This window comes from Podarcis cretensis (genome assembly GCF_951804945.1).
Source record: "Podarcis cretensis genome assembly, chromosome: 3".
In the NCBI taxonomy this organism is placed as follows: domain Eukaryota; kingdom Metazoa; phylum Chordata; class Lepidosauria; order Squamata; family Lacertidae; genus Podarcis; species Podarcis cretensis.
In genome coordinates this window covers 116,919,455-116,936,924 of record NC_137172.1, presented here as the reverse complement: position 1 = coordinate 116,936,924, position 17,470 = coordinate 116,919,455, and the positions used below count along the sequence as shown (strand labels likewise).

General features: G+C 41.7%; 1 protein-coding gene across 1 annotated transcript in view; it reads right to left on the bottom strand.

The window, feature by feature from the left end:
- Positions 1–3,555: 3,555 nt before the first annotated feature.
- Positions 3,556–17,470, bottom strand: part of MATR3 (matrin 3) — a 30,727-nt gene continuing 16,812 nt past the window's right edge. The window contains exons 5-16 of the mRNA XM_079970227.1: positions 16,434–16,475; positions 15,238–15,338; positions 13,136–13,182; positions 11,246–11,371; positions 10,171–10,296; positions 9,862–10,032; positions 9,153–9,284; positions 7,807–7,850; positions 7,355–7,724; positions 6,199–6,526; positions 4,945–5,066; positions 3,556–4,551 (exon numbers count right to left, since the gene is read on the bottom strand). Of these exons, the coding sequence (XP_079826353.1) occupies positions 4,507–4,551; positions 4,945–5,066; positions 6,199–6,526; positions 7,355–7,724; positions 7,807–7,850; positions 9,153–9,284; positions 9,862–10,032; positions 10,171–10,296; positions 11,246–11,371; positions 13,136–13,182; positions 15,238–15,338; positions 16,434–16,475 (1,654 nt within the window). The 3' untranslated portion in view covers positions 3,556–4,506. The remainder of the gene's footprint in view (positions 4,552–4,944; positions 5,067–6,198; positions 6,527–7,354; positions 7,725–7,806; positions 7,851–9,152; positions 9,285–9,861; positions 10,033–10,170; positions 10,297–11,245; positions 11,372–13,135; positions 13,183–15,237; positions 15,339–16,433; positions 16,476–17,470) is intronic.

The window sequence follows — 17,470 nt, the reverse complement described above, 5'->3', positions numbered from 1 at the left end:
ATTGTTCCGACAGTGAAGTGGACCCTCTCGGAAGGTTGTGGATTCTCCTTCCGTGGAGGTTTTTCAGCAGAGGTTGGATGGCCATCCGTCATGATCATGATCTAGATGAGATCATGCACTACTGATTGATGACCTTTTGAGTCCTTTCCAACTTGACAACTCAATGGTTTGATTTTACACATGCCACATTAATTGGGACTAGGGATCTCTCTCCCACCAGAAAAGGCGACTTCTGCGCAGCTTTTAAGATACTGATAATTTTAGGCCAACAAAGGTCCGTATAGTTAAAGCTATGGTTTTCCCAGTAGTGATGTATGGAAGTGAGAGCCGGACCATAAAGAAGGCTGATCGCCGAAGAATGGATGCTTTTGAATTATGGTGCTGGAGGAGACTCTTGAGAGTCCCATGGACTGCAAGAAGATCAAACTGATCCATTCTGAAGGAAATCAGCCCTGAGCGCTCATTGGAAGGACAGATCCTGAAGCTGAGGCTCCAATACTTTGGCCTCCTCATGAGAAGACTCGACTCCCTGGAAAAGACCAGCAGAGGACGAGATGGTTGGACAGTGTTCTCGAAGCTACCAGCATGAGTTTGACCAAACTGCGGGAGGCAGTGGAAGACAGGAGTGCCTGGCGTGCTTTGGTCCATGGGGTCACGAAGAGTCGGACACGACTAAACAACAACAATTTTTAGGCATCCTGCTTAAAATGACATTCAACAGATCTGCCAGTGCCTGATAAAAGTGTGCAGTTTAGCACAGCACAGGTGACTGGGTTGTTGCCAGTTGCAATGTTCATTCTCAGCAGTAGCATCTCTGCATGCATCTGAGCTTTGTGTAGAAATGTCAAGAGGCGTCATCAGTTTTTACACCCCCGTTTACCAACACACCCCTCCCCCACATCCAAAAAGAAAATTACGTACACTGCCTTCTCTATCATTTTCCCAGGTGGGTGAGAAGCCGTGTTGGTTTTGCTACAGCAAAAAAAACTGCCTTGCTGCCGCTTAAAGACTAGCAATAGTTTTGTGGTGTAAGCTCTCATGAACTAAAACTCTGCTTCATCAGATGCATGTTGAAGTCTCAGTTGGCATGCACTGCAGAAAAAAATCATCATCATAGAATTGTAGAGTTGGAAGGGATCCAGAGGGTCTTCTACTCCAACCCCCTGAAATGCAGGAATCTTTTGCCCATTGTGGGGCTTGAACTCATGACACTGAGATTAAGTTTCATGCTCTACCATCAGACCTGCCAACTGACAGTGGGCTGCAGTGCCACAAAAGCTTATACCATAAAGCTTATAGTTATGTCTTAAAAGGTGCCACAAGTCTTTTGGTGTGTATGCAGCTCTTGGAACAGGTTTATTGAAAACACCTTAAATATAGAGGCAAAGCGTAAATGGCGGTTACCCTGGGTTACTGATTCACCAGGGATGAGTCAAAATCTCCCTCAAAACAGCCCCAGGCAAACCTTGGCAGATGTCTATCCTCCAGCATACTGATATATGCCTGAAAAACCAAGCGGCACATTATGAGATGAAGCTGGATTTTCCATTAAGGCAACTAACTACACCTGTTTATGCCAGTTCTTCATTAGATCCTCATGGTTTTACAAGTTTCCAATATTTTGTAATAGTTATTCATACTGCCACAAAGAAAGTTGGTAGTTCTTTAGAAAAATACATCCCACTCCATCAAAAATCAGTACAGTGGTACCTCGGGTTACATACGCTTCAGGTTACAGACTCCACTAACCCAGAAATAGTACCTCGGGTTAGCAACTTTGCTTCAGGATGAGAACAGAAATTGTGCTCCAGCGGCGCGGCAGCAGCAGGAGGCCCCATTGGCTAAAGTGGTGGTTCAGGTTAAGAACAGTTTCAGGTTAAGAATGGACCTCTGGAACGAATTAAGTACTTACTATTACCACTGTAATAGTATCATCAGTGGGTTTGGTTGGAATGTTTGGCTTGTGATCAATCCACTTTTGTGCAACATTCATGTCAAAAAGTCCTGTATCAAGGGGCAATTCCATCACACCCCTTTAGCACAGTGGACCTGTATTTAAATGTTCATTTAATTTTGTTGTGCTTGTCCAGTGATGTTGACAGCTGAAGGTGAGCTGGCTGTCGTCACTCAACCACAGAACAAGCTGACCATCTTCTTGGATCTCAGAGTTGCTCAGCCTGTCATGAGAGTACATACCAGGTTTTTGTGATAGATCAAGCTTTAGGAGAACAGGCAAAGAAGAGTTATCAATGACTCAGCTTTGCCACGAGTTCCAAAAATTTCCCTTTCCCAATCCTCTCTGTTACCACCTCACTCTCTTTTGGCTAAAGACCACCCACATGGTGGTGATGGTACTTGTCCTAACTTCCAAACTGTTGCTGCCCCACATTTTCACCTAGCTCTTCATCTTAAGTCTCTTGTGTTTCTCTTCCTTTGGCCACCTTCCTCCTCCGCTTGCTGCCTCTTACCACTCACATTCCACTAGAATTTCCTTTTTCTTGGGCTGTTTCCTTCAAACCTTTTCCAGAACATCAGCTTTCTTCACCCCTCACTTCACTCTCCGCAGTTCTGTCTGCTTCCTGCCCTACCTTTAGCTATGGCTAAACAAGACTAATCAGAGCTAGGGGGTCTATAAGTATATATTTATATATTAATGGGAATTTCAACACCTAGTTTTCATAATGCTTCCATATTATGTAAATAATGGCACTAACCTTAGAAGTTATTCTGAATTGTGTGAAGTCAACTATTGGCAGATTTCAACTACAGTGGTACCTCGAGTTACAAACGCATCAGGTTACATACACTTCAGGTTACATACGCTTCAGGTTACAGACTCCGCTAACCCAGAAATATTACCTCGGGTTAAGAACTTTGCTTCAGGATGAGAACAGAAATTGTGCTCGGGCGACGCAGCGGCAGCGGGAGGCCCCATTAGCTAAAGTGGTGCTTCAGGCTAAGAACAGTTTCAGGTTAAGAACAGACCTCCAGAATGAATTAAGTACTTAACCCGAGGTACCACTGTATGCAGATACCTACACATTCCACGTTTTCTGAAAATGGCTTAGTTATTCTATGCATGAAGTTTGCAAAACTAAATGTTTTAGCATTGGTATTGCAGAGAGATCCTTCCATTCCATGCAAACAAATTATTACAGACATGAATTTTTTTATTGACAAATACTGGGGAGTTTATTGCCCTTGTGAATAAAGGTTTCACATACTAGCTCCAGAGCTAAACATACAAATTCAGCTGATTACACTAAACAAGCTCTTTGGGAATGTGTGCTGTTGAATTCTAGCCTAAGTACAGTAAAGACCAGCTATACCACATGCTGTTCAGAACAGTTAACACAAACTATAAATTATGGAAACTTCATGGAAGTGGAGGTCATGCTGTGAGGTTTAAAATCAGAACCTTTAATACCATTGTAGCTGGTTGGTTGACCTTTAGTGGAAAAGCTGAGTGGGCAAAGAGCATGACAGATGATCTGGTTGTCTGTATTAAAAAAAAACTGGCTATAGAGAGTCACATATACACACACAAAAAAACCCTCATGGCTGGTTTGGTTTATTGGTTTGACACTATAACAACCTGAATTGACATATATGTAAGCTGTTAAAATCATTAATAGAACTACATGAAAACAGATTATACACGCAAGTTCCCAATCACATCAGCCACACGAGGGTACATCAAGAGCAGAGTTCTAAGATAAAACCAAATGTGAAGAGGTAAACTTGTTACTTTGAAGCAAGTCCCACCAATTTCAGTGACACCTTAGTAACTGGTCTAGGATCAGAATTGAAATACAAACATAAAAAGGTAACTATTTACAATTTATGGTTCAAATGTTGCTTTTACTTATACTTGAGATGTATGAAAAGTACTAAATTCAAGTTGCAAGCAAGAAAAATAATACTGGTCAGAAGAAGAAGAATTTACTTTCTACGCAAGCAGAAGAAACACAGCATTTTAAAAGCTGACTATCAGTTTTTTCTATTCACTACCAAACACACCGAGACTAAAATAAAGCATTTCCACTTTTTAAAAAGTCACAAAAAATTAGTAAAGATTCTCAAAAGTGAAATGAAATCATGAGTCAGCTGGACATAGACTGGAATGTTCCAGAGGAGGGAAAAAAGCTAACTGCTTATATTGAACTGAACAGAACCAACGTTTTAAAGGGATGTTCTTTGAAGCCTGAAAATATTAATGCTGATGAAATCCTTTCTTAACTCTTCAGAATGCTGTACATTTCCTTGGTAGCTTCAAGCATCAATCAGCACAAAAAGCTCTATTGTCATTCCCAGATTTTTTTTTAAAAAAGATCGTTTTGACAATGCAGATTTTGCTGTAACATTAAACACACTAACAGAATTATACTTCTATTTTATTCCACTAAAATCTAAGTAGTATAGCGTTTCCCCAATTTTACTGTATTGAGATTAACGTTGAAAATAAAACCATTTTTTCCTTAAATTGGCAAACCTCTTTTTTTGCATTTAAGTCTCTTTTTTCTGTTTGTCTTCAGCCTTCTCCATGTGTTTCTGTAACAAATAAACAAACAAGGGAGGATTGAATTGTAATTTGTTTCTGTTGCCTGGATTGTGTTGCAATGGCATCATTAGCAACATTCCATAATTTTTTTCAAATTTAAGCTTGCTGCATCTCATGGTAAATCAAGTACTAAGGCTGATGTGTACACTGGGCATAATCCAGTCACTATATTTGGGATTACAATGGAATGTCCAAGTTCCAATTTGGGCTGGATTGCTTATGACATGGCGTATGCATGAGCTTCTGAACTAGGTGGTGTAGAATATCTTGAGATTAAATTTGCCACTTAAAATAAACCAGAGCCTTAACAAAGAGCTACTTATCCTAAGGTTTTAATTAAGCGTCTTCCAATAGCTGCATGAAGGTGAGAAATTCTACCTTACCTTCAACTTTTGATAATGTGCAAGGCTGCTGCAGTGGACCTTTTTTGCAGCATCTTCATTGGTGTAGAACAAGGAACACAACTTGCAGTAAAATCCAGTTCGGGGCACCACAAAGCTCACCCCTAAATAGAAACATGCACATAATTGCAAATCTGATCCAGAACATCTGATCCAGAACAGAAGGGCCAGAAAGAGAGTCCCTAAGTTCCCTGTGTACTGAATAGGTGATCTGTAAATCAGTAGTCTTATACTGGCTACACATGCGTCCTTGCCTTTAAAATGCTCTTAAATAAAATGGTTTGGTTCACACCTCACAGAACTGTTATTTAATGTGGAATAAATGGAATACGACCGAGTCCGACAGTCTCAGAACATACACTCCCTTCTTCTCTTCCAATGCAATCAGGAGAGTTTGGAAGAAGTTTGTTGTTTGTACTGACAAACTGTGGTTAACATTAACTATGGTTTACATGAAGCTAGTCACTTTGAAAACAAAAATAACCACAGTAAGTTAGTTTTATATTTATGTAATTTGCATAGTGCCCAATACCTGTAGGTCTCAGGATGATTCACAACATAAAACCACAACTTATTTACATTCATTGAACTGCAGTTAAGCAAAACTTCTGAACTTCTAGCTGTGTGCGCGCTTTAAGGCTGACTGCAGTTTAATTAAAAGGTAAAGGACCCCTGACAGTTAAGTCCAATCATGAACGACTCCGGGGTTGCAGCACTTATCTTGCTTTACAGGCCAAGGGAGCCGACGTTTGTCTGCAGAGTTTTTCTGGGTCATGCGGCCAGCATGACTAAGCCACTTCTGGCGAAACCAGAGCAGCGCACTGAAACGCCGTTTACCTTCCTGCTGGAGCGGTACCTATTTATCTACTTGCACTTTGACGTGCTTTCGAACTGCTAGGTGGGCAGGAGCTGGGACCGAGCAACGGGAGCTCACCCCATTGCGGGGGTTGAAACCGCTGACCTTCCGATCGGCAAGCCCTAGGCTCAGTGGTTTAGACCACAGCGCCACCCGCGTCTCTTCAGTTTAATTACATCATACTAAACTATGGCTTGGCATGATGTGCACATGTGTTGTATTCTATTTAGTGATTTAACAGTTTGTGCCCATGAGGTCTTGATGATTGAGCCTGAACTGACTGGCAAATTCTAAGCTAATACCTCTTTAGGAAAGGAAGTCTCTTTCTTGTGGTCCATTTACAACACATGTTACATTAGAGGAGGTTGAAGCATTCTTACCAACAGGAACACTTGGCTGATACGGTCCAATCCTATTTTCATCTGGAGTGGCAGTCGTACTTTCTTGCCCTTCTGTGTTTTCTTTTTTATCTTGTTCTTCCGACACTGTGCTGTCTGTCACCTCGGAGGATTCTGACTTCAAATTCTCATTTTTAGCACCATTTTCCAGTGCCTCGTTTTCTTGCTGCCCTTCTTCTGTGCTGCCCTCAGTTTTTACAGCAGGTGTAATACCAGATTTACGTTTTTGGTGATCTAAATCTTCTTCATCACCAACTTCATCTAGAGTCACAAAGCCTTCCATGCTCCTTGGAAATCCACCTACATGTCGCTATTGAGACAATTTATTTTTATTTATTACATTAGATATGGCTTTTCTCAAATCAAGCGATCTCATTTAAAATACACACTGAAGTCCAATAGGGTAATTCCATCACATGCAAACACCCCCTTTTATTTAGGAAGTGCTCCTCAAAAGAGATGACTTTTGGAGCGCTGGGGTACAAAAGACTATACCAATGGCCACAGTTTAGCCCCAGCCACAGCGCAAAACTGGGTCAGGGCTCAGTATCTCCCCACTTTGCAAGCAACAGGAATGGGCAAGGAGCACAAGAAAGAACTATGTAGGCAACAAACTCCCACAAGGAAAATGTTCCTGTGGTGAAGGTTAGCACTAGGAATCTGGCACTTTCCTTCAACAAATACTACTTATTTATGTGCTTGCACTGGTGAAAGAGTTCTCTCCGGATCCTCAGGGCAGGGCTGCCTCCCTCCTAAACTTGTGACTTGCAAAGTTTAGGATTGTAATTCATTTGAGTACCTTGCAGATGTGCAGTTTGTCCCTACATATCTTTGTTTCATGGTCAGAGATGAAGCAAGCTAGGGACTTGCACATGGTCTCATGAGTAAGTAATAAAATGAGGGGAAAAAGACTTTTTACAGGACAGGATACTGCTACAGACTATAGTCATCTATACCACCCAAAACAGCTATGGGGTGTATGCACACAGACTACACAAGAACCTTCCTTTCTGAAACCCTTATTAAGATACCACGTTATGAGGAGCACCTTTTCTCGAAAGGCGGAAAGTTTTTGTGTAGCAAGAAATAATCTCGTGGTGAAGCACAAACTTCTTCCAAATGATAGTTTTCTCTTTACCTTTTTGAGTTTCTTTGCCGTTGATGTAGCTGTAGCATTTTCTTCGGGTGTTGCAGTAGCATCATCACCAGCTGCCTCCTTTTGTTCAGAAGTCACATCACCCAAGTTAGCTACATCCGTATCATCTGCAGCTGAGCTCCCACTCTCTAGCAATGCTGCTGCTTCCTCCTCGTCCACTAATAGTTCATCTTCAGATTCAAGGAGTAAACTTGGTTCCTCCTGGTCTGCCTGATCATTGTCCTTTGTATCTGCCTCATCTCTCTTCTCTTCTTTATCTTCAGTGCTATTGCTTTCCATTTTCTCATTATCTTCAGTCTTACATTTTTTCTCACTTCCAGAGTCTTTGCTATCTGGAGAAAGACCTCTTTTTCTATAAAAAGAAAGGGGGAAATCTTGCTTACCAATTTCCTTTCTATTTTTAAACAAACTCAAGCTACCAGAAAGATTATTACCTTGGTTTATCTTTCTTCAGCAGATCTACTCCTTTGTTGGGAATCTGTAATAATAATAATAATAATAATAATAATAATAATAATAATAATGATGTCAGTTGGTTAGAGCGTGGTGCTGATAATGACAAGGGTTGCAGGTTTGATCCCTGTAAGGCAGTGTTTCCCAACCTTGTGCCTCCAGCTGTTTTTGGACTACAATTCCCATCATCCCTTGCCACTGGTCTTGCTAGTCAGGGATGATGGGAGTTGTAGTTCAAAAACAGCTGGAGGCACAAGGTTGGGAAACACTGCTGTAAGGGACAGCTGCATATTCCTGCATTGCAAGGGGTTGGACTAGACCAGGCATCCCCAATCTCGGCCCTCCAGATGTTTTGAGACTACAACTCCCCAGTGGTCAGGGATGATGGGAATTGTAGTCCCAAAACATCTGGGGGGGCCAAGTTTGGGGATGCCTGGACTAGATGATCCTCAGGGTCCCCTCCAACTCTATGATTCTATGATAAAGGTCTTTGTGGATTTCTGTATTAGGAGCTGAGCATAGCTATTCAAGTGAAAATGGTTCCAGTCTTCAAGGCATATGAAAACACAGCTGAAGTAAGAACTGCCACAAACTGCAAGACTTCAGATATTTTCTTATCTGCACCATGGTATTCAGGATGGGGCTTCTCCCTATTAACTATAAGCGGTAACCATGTGGATGCCAAATGTACAGGATGTGGAATTATGTCTCTCTGTCTATAAGCTACAGGAACAGGAAAAAATGCTTTTCGTATGAGCATAACTTGTGAGAAGCTGTATAATCACCATTACCAAGAACATTCAGCACAACAGCTGAAATTCATATAAAACATTTTTTAAAAAGGGGGGAAGCATTTTTCCAAATGTATCACCACTGGCTCTGGCCTGAATCAGTCTTGGATTCTTCAGCTATCTCCAAATCCCTAGGCAAGTGGCAGCAACACTAGTCAGAGCCTTTTACACTAACTATTAAGGAAACATTAAACACTTTGGTTGTTTTCAACCAAGTCCTACTCAGAGTAGAAAATGTCAATGTCTCCTGATTGTTCAGTCGGGGCAAGCATTTACATTTGACTGCCCCCTTCTCTCATAACACTGCAGACCAGATCTGAGGTAAGAGTGGGGGGCAACCCCTTTGCGCTGGCTTCCACTAGCACACCAAGTTATTTGAATATGGGCCACTTAAATTAATGAAGCTAAGTTAGTCAGTGTCCATTCAATGGGTCTACTCTGCATAGGACTAGTGTGGAGTATCACATTTAATATTACAACATTACTTACTGAACAAATACTCAAAATGAAAACTTACTCCAGCACATGGTACCTACCCTTAGTACTAGTTTCTTGTATTTTTCAGACAAATCTACTTTCACACATCTTCCCTGGAACCAAAGGGCTTTGTTGGAGCACTGCTCCATCATTGCTTCAGCATCTTCTCTGGTCTCCATTTCTATGAAAGCCTATGGATGAGATTAAAGACATTTCAGCGTCCAATATTTCAATAGGATTCTCCTACAAAGTTAAACCTAGGTAAATCACTAAAATTACAGAAACCCCGCTGGTGGAAGGATAAAGTTGATGAGCTTGCTTTTTGCCTCAAACTCTTGAAGAGGGATGCCTAAATGCTTTCTACTCTATCAGCCAATGGAACTCACAATGAAACTCACAACATAGTGGTGTCATGTACCAAAATAAGGCTATAAAGATGAGCTGTGGAGATACAAGTAGACATGTGCTGGCTCGGCTTCCATTTTCCACCCCCAATCTCGCCTAATGCCCTTGGCTCTTTTGCCTTGTCTAATTCACACATAGGTATGAAACATCTTTTACAAGAATCTACTCAACATCTATTTGTGGGGAGCACTCGCCCATCTCTCCATGGAAGAGATGTTGTAAGCCTTAGTTTCAGTGTTTCATGTAAGCACCTATTTTTCTTCTATGTTGTTACCCAAATGCTTAAGAATGCTTTACTAAACAACATTTTACTAAATATACCTAGGGACTGATTTCTAGTTATGCAAGCATTGTATGAATTACCTGACTCTTCATTCTCATCAGTATGTAATTCTTTATTTTTCCATAGGGCTCTGCTAGTTTAAGTACAGCATTGTCAGAATATCCTGAATGCGGCAGATTGCTGAGATGGATCACACGACCAAGTTCTTGTTTTGGAGGCTCAAATTTTTGGTTAGGCTTCCCTTCTGGTTTCTAAGAAGGTTAGAGAATATTTCAGTAATCCATTATATATATATATAATTAGACTTTAGTTTAATGTCAGAAACTAAAGCACAGAATGCAGATTGTACGTTACAAGTGGAAATGCAAAATTAATGGAACTGACTTTACCTTTATTCTTTTATATTTCTGCGATAAATGGACTCTCACGGGTTTGCCGAACACTAAGGCTGGGGCTGCTGAATAATACTCTACTGCAGCTTGTGCATCTTCAGTAGTAGACATTTCAATGAATGCCTGAAATTGTAGAAGATAAATAAATTTTGGTGTCCCTCTTGAAGAGGAACTATGTCTAAGAATGAAATATGAGCAAAAATGAAATACAAAAATACTGTAGCCTTTAAGCTGTCAAGGGAGCATCAATAAGTACTGTATGTTTTCTATAGCATTTCTAAAGCAGGGTTACGTGTTGCAAATCCAATCATCATCCACTTAATAATATTGTTATTTGCAAGCCACTCTAGGCTCCTTTCTGGATAAAGAATGGGATACGAATATTTTAAATACAGTGGTGCCCAGCAAGACGAACACCTCGCAAGACGGAAAACCCGCTAGACGAAAGGGTTTTCCGTTTTGGAGGCGCTTCGCAAAACAAATTTCCCTATTGGCTTGCTTCGCAAGACGAAAATGTCTTGCGAGTTCCTGTGGGTTTCCCCCCCTTTTTTCCCTTTTCCTAAGCCACTAAGCCGCTTATCAGCTGATAAGCCGCTTAACAGCTGATCGCTAAAAGCCGCTAAACCGCTAATAGCGCTAATCCGCTAAGCTGTCAATGGGCTTGCTTCACAAGACGAAAAAACCGCTATACGAAGAGCCTCACGAAACGGATTAATTTCGTCTTGCGAGGCACCACTGTAATGTTGAAACATATGATTTTACACCAGGAATAGGCAACTGGATGTTGAAAACTACTTTAAAACAGTTTCAGTCTTGCATATTATAGTTTCTTCTTGCAATTATTCAGACTAGAAAATTACTTTGACATCACAAAGCCTTGGCTCCCAAGTCCAAGAGAGTTTGGGGTCGTACACTTCCTCCTCCTGGTTAAAATTCTGATTGTGAACAGAGGCACCGTAATTGCTGCAGTTCAGGAAATTGCTTGTAAGAGTAGAGTAGAGCAACATTTGAAGTATTTTTTTCCCAAGTAATGTCATGCTGCAACACACTTCTGCATGATTTTAACACTTACTTCATTGATTTTGTTCAAGATTAGGTGATTTGTAATTATTCCAAATGGTTCAACAAGTTGCAGTAGCTGATATCTCAGGTTTTTCCCTCTCTGAAAATCCATGATGTGCACAACTCTGCTTGTTTCCTGTTAATGACAAGTAGTAGCATTCAATAAATTTAATTGTTAAGCTAAGTAAATGTTAAAATAACCATCCCATTTTGGAACACGATCTCTTCTGGCTGATTTTGTGATGAACCAGTCAATGCCAACATTTAAAAACAGAATACTATTGCCTTTCATCTCAGATTAGTCTGAAGTGTATGAAGTAATGGGTGGGGGCCCTAATTAGCAGGAAGCAAACGGTCTCAGAAAGCTTGCAGATGTTGGCCTTACTTGTAAAAAATGTTGGCATGGATGCCTTGAATAGAGACTTGAAAAAAACCATCACTGAGATCTTGAATATGCAGAAGGGTCTCAAAGCCAGTTAATGTGTATCATGTTCTCAGCTGTTTGGGCAACATTACATCAAACTGGAGGTAAATACAGGCTGCAGGTTCACATGGTAGAATCCTTTTCTAAACTCTTTTTTAAAAGTGATTTTTAGTGGAAGAAAAATGATGACAACATCCCACTGATATAAGAATCAAAGACCCAGGGTGTATATTTTAACCACGTTTCAAACAGTAATTGCCTTGAACCTATTAGAAAGATGGAGTGCTTCACTGAGTAGTTTTATGTGTAGTTAAAGGTAAAGGGACCCCTGACCGTTAGGCCCAGTCGCGGACGACTCTGGGGTCGCAGTGCTCATCTCGCTTTACCGGCCGAGGGAGCCAGCATACCGCTTCCGGGTCATGTGACCAGCATGACTAAGCCGCTTCTGGCGAACCAGAGCAGTGCACGGAAACACCGTTTGCCTTCCTGCCGGAGCGGCACCTATTTATCTACTTGCACTTTGACGTGCTTTCGAACTGCTAGGTTGGCAGGAGCAGGGACTGAGCAACAGGAGCTCACCCCATTGTGGGGATTCAAACTGCTGACCTTCTGATCGGCAAGTCCTAGACTCTGTGGTTTAACCCACAGCGCCACCCACGTCCCTTTTATGTATAGTTCCCGTGTTGCTATACCTTACCATCCCTGTGCTCTCAAAGCCATAAGCAAGAAATCCTATCTAACCCTGAAAGTGGCACAAATGGTCATTATGGATGTTGTTCCAAGCTTGTTTTTGGTTAACACTGGCAAACCCAATCTCTCCTTGAGGTTTCCTGAGAGGCTCAGAGACAAGAAGGGGCTAAAGAGTGAGATAGAAAATGTAAACAAGTTCTGAACACAGGCTTGGTTACCAGAGCAACGTGTGACATCCGTAACCTAACATGGTCAAATGACCTAGGCACTTGTGGGCATCCTAAGGTAAAAACAATAGCGGGGGAAGGGGAAAGAGCTGAAAGCAGGAAGACGCCATACGTGTCTACTATCCAATGACTTGTGACCTTTCTTGATGTATGTAAAGGGGATGTTTTGTGCCCAAGAATGTTTTATGACTATTTGTGTGCTGTGTCTGAACTACTATATATAAGCTTTTGTTCTGGAGTGCCTCGGGGCAGACTTTTTTAACCGGTGTGTTGAGTTGAGCTCTGTCCTATTGCAATAGCTGTAATAAAGCTGGGAGCCTCCTGGATGCTGGACTTGAAATTAGTTTCCTTGGTTCTGTGGTTTATTTAAAAGGTGGTCCCTCACCTGGGTAACAAACAGAGGTGGTATAGAAGTGAATTATTTCCACACTGCAGCCTGGGCACAACTGACTACTTAAGTGAGAAGCAGACCCTCATTAACAATATTTATTGTCTAAAACAACCACAGACACAGTGGGAATATCTGTCTTTATAGAGCAGTTCCTATGTCAATACTAACCACTCTGCCTTTCTGCAGGTGCCTTGGTCCTTGCATACTTCCATTTCCTTAAAATAATCACATTGGGGGAGAGAGAAAGGGAACAGGAAGGGGGTGGGAGAGAACAAAAACAATGATTATAATTCACAAGATTGTTGGCACTGTGACATATCACAACGTCAAATTCTTTCATACGTGTTGTAATCTTGAGTAGAGCATAGGCACTGGGAACAAGATCACACACACACACACACGTGTGTATTTAAAAATGTAAGTAACAAAATGTGGCCTAGTTAGTAGGGCTCTGAATCTAATCAGAGGTGAGATCCAGAACTGACCCATCCTTTGTGGGTCATTTTGACAGCTGGGTTCCCCAATCTGTCAGTCACCAGACTCCCAGTATGTTTCCGAGCACAATTCAAAGTGCTGGTGTTGACCTTTAAAGCCCTAAACGGCCTCGGCCCAGTATACCTGAAGGAGCGTCTCCACCCCCATCGTTCTGCCCGGACGCTGAGGTCCAGCGCCGAGGGCCTTCTGGCGGTTCCCTCATTGCGAGAAGCAAAGCTACAGGGAACCAGGCAGAGGGCCTTCTCGGTAGTGGCGCCTGCCCTGTGGAATGCCCTCCCATCAGATGTTAAAGCGATAAATAACTACCTGACATTCAGAAGACATCTTAAGGCAGCCCTGTTCAGGGAAGTTTTTAATGTGTGATATTTTAGTGTATTTTTGGCTTTTATGGAAGCCGCCCAGAGTGGCTGGGGAAACCCAGCCAGATGGGCGGGGTACAAATAATAATAAAATATTATTATTATTATTATTATTATTATTATTATTATTATTAATGACAACAGTTGATCCAAAGTGCAAGCTGCAGGAGCAGACTTATCTCTGATTTTAGCACTGTGGTGCTTAGCACTAAGATTGGAGGTAAGCCTCTCACTGCTCTTTTGACAGTTTGCTTTCTAGTACTGCTATGGATTTCTTGAGATTCCCATTTTCTGTCTTCTGATGTCCTAAGCACACCCAGCCCCCGATGAGGAAACATTATTGGAAATTTCATTCTTTATTGGCAAAGCACTTGATTGCATCAGCTCCTATGGCGCAAGAATTACATGCATCATTCCTACTAAATAGCTAGTTCTTCAAACTTTTGCTGATCCTGACAGTTGGAGCAACAGTTCTAGCATGCCTCCATAAGCACATTAAAAACCCCTCTCTTCTGATGCAGTGGGTGCAAGCAACCATCGACTTCTCCTGTGTGGCAGCTCCAGACGCTCCAGTCGCTTTATGTCCCTCTTTGTCCTTGGAGACAGTGGGAGAGGGGATGGAGTCTAATGGCCCAACTCTATCTGGTCTGTCTCTTCAATCGATACGCTATTCTGCAACTCAGTATGCGCCTGCGCAACATCCTGTTGGGAATCTGCATATGTGCAGCTACACACACAGAGTTAATTAGGGTTTGGCCGACAGCCAAGGCAATGTGAAGGAGTAAGTCTGCCTGGTGATACAGAGGCATGGAGACAGCTCCACGATTGGTCAAGCTCTCTCACGGGAATAATGATTAATGGCCTACTAACTGGAATGGGTGTTAGTACGAGTATGAGTTCGAGTGTAGGAGTTGTGAGTCGTGTATGAGAGAGCTAGCTAAAGATCCGTGTTCTGTTCTGTTCCTGTAAATAGTCCACTGTATATAATAAACACCTAATTACAAGTTCCTGGTTCCTGCTTCGTCCACCCTGTCTGCAGCCAAGTTGCCAATTGCTTTCGTGAATTCTGCATTTACTCTGCTAGGTCTGGCTAAGGTCCTGCAACTAGTCTGAAAGTTGCGAAACACCAATAGGTTTTGCCAACAGTCCCCACCTTCTATTCCCCCATCTCTGACTGCCCAGCCGTGTCCTCTTTCCTCTGTTTCAAGGGTGGTATAGAACCACGGAAATCACTGGCGCCTTCCCCAGATCCACCTCCTGCCCCCATGCCCGTCGTTTGGACTCCTGCTTGTCCCTGACACTTGGCTCTTAAGACATTTGCACAGCACAATTCCCTACTGACCAGCAAAGCATACTATATATAGCCAGGAACTACAAGTTTAAGAGTCCACTTCAAGATGCATTTCATATTATTACCTCTTGACCCAGCTGGAGGCCCTCCCAGATGAAATGGTGGCGGTGGCGGCCCCAGAATTCCCGGGGCAGGATTTGTTGACTGCAACATAAATGGATCACCCCTGGAAGTTCACACACACAAAAATGAATCCACATTAACCTTCAAATAAAATAAAATATTTGCATAATCTTCAATCTAGTTTTGAATACAAATGCAAAGATGTCAGACTAAAAGTCAAAAGGTGGTGAGCCAGAGTCCCACCACATCACAGTTTACTTTTATGTGCAGATAGTTGTGGGTATTTACTCAGCAGGCCTCTTCACACAAATTTCAGATAAGCTTGTGGCTAATCCATTCACGCATCACTTCTGACAGTGATATTCGTGCATGCAGTTTGTGTGGAAACGTTCTAACAGGCGATATTAAATATCTGACAATTTTAACTCTTCTGATTACTAAAAAGTGATCCAGTGCCTTTCAGCGGGGCAATGAAATCGAGCCATTCACAATTACGCTTGGTCTAGCAGCATCTATTTTTGACAGGATGTGTCCTGGCTAATTAACTCTAGGGTGAATGACATTACAGCCGGTAATTAGACCTGTGAGAAGACGTACGTATTGCAACTCTCCCCCCCAAAAGCCACCTCAGCTGATTCATGAGTGTCTAGCCTTGGAGTGTACTGTAAATGTCAAGGGAGGATTTCATGGGGCTTCCCACAGATTTTCCTGAGGAGTGTGTTTGTGGAGAAAACCACATACATGGCTGCTGCTGCTCAGATGGAAAATGCTGCAATGTATTCAACTTTTGCAAGGTGCTGACATTATTATGCCATGTAGATGCAGACTTTAAGGCGGAGGTAGAGAAGCTCAGGTCCAGGAACCAAACCTTCAATGGGTCTACCATGAGTAAAATGTAGTTGAATGCCACCTAAGTGGCTTAGGGTGGAATTCAATGTAGAATATTGTTTTGCCAGCGCAAGCATTTCAGCTTGCTTGAGGGAATGATATCCCCCTTCCATTCCATGTGTGCTATTCTGGAAATATACTCCCCACTGTACTGCTCAGGTTCAAGCTAAGTAGATCGTTTTCTAATCACCTAGCACTGAACCTCAGTACTATACTAGGAAACTACTCAACTAGCTCCAGAGCTCATCTGTATCATGGTATTGAGAGAAGCTGTAAACTTGTTTCCTTCTACTTGGTAGTTTTTACTTACATTCCAGGTCCAGAATCACTTTCAGGGTTCCATTCAGGATATCTTTAAAGGAAAACAAAGTCTGTAAGATCACTGTCTGCAACTCATATCGTGGCTAGAGAGATACTATGCAGATATATTTCCCACCTTAGCACATTAATTTTTTTTAAAAAAATATGTATTCAGAAAATAAAAAACCCTCAGCATTATTAACCTTATCTTATTTCAGATGGACTATACCCAATTGTGTCCCTTTGCTGATGAAAGGTTCCTGTAGAGAAGCTTTCATGAACAGAAAGAGTAAGAAAATTTCAGATTATTCCTTCTTTAGCCTCTCAAATTTGCTCCAGAGTGTTTGGGAATAATTTTGCTGATGGAAGAGGCTACAGGAAAGGAGGAATTTGTGAACCTTGCACCCCCTTCCATTCGTGGAAGTCTCCACTGGCTCAAAGAGGCGTCTGTCACTAGAAAGGTACTGTTAAAATATATCTGAACTGATGAAACGTATCAGTTAATGTGAAACCAAATGGCCACTACAATCCACCTTTAGTTTCCAGAATCCATTGCATACATACCTGGAAGTGAGTTCTGTGGATATCGCAATAATGTAACCTATTCTGAATACTGTATACCATTTGAACCTGAATTGTAAGTTTGCTTACATCAATGCCACATCTCAATGCACCCTGAGATTTTATGACAGAATACTCAAATTCACTTTTAGTCTGGTGAAAACTGATGAGGAGACTTGGGAGATTTATAAAATGAACTATTATCCATGAGAGAATTATATTACGGGTATGGAGAGAAATTATTTCCACATACTCAACATGTTAAAACTTGGGGTCATGCAATTACAACCGATTTGCAGCAGGTTTCATGTCAATATATTTTCCCCTTAACATTAATTTATAAAATTGATTGCCATGGAATATTTTCATAGTCGCTAATATAAATGGCTTTAAAGAAGAGTGGTTTAACAAGATATGGAGCGAGATCCAATTTTGCACCAGCAGTTCGGACATGACCTCCTTGTCTCCCATCTGCAGTTCCCCAAC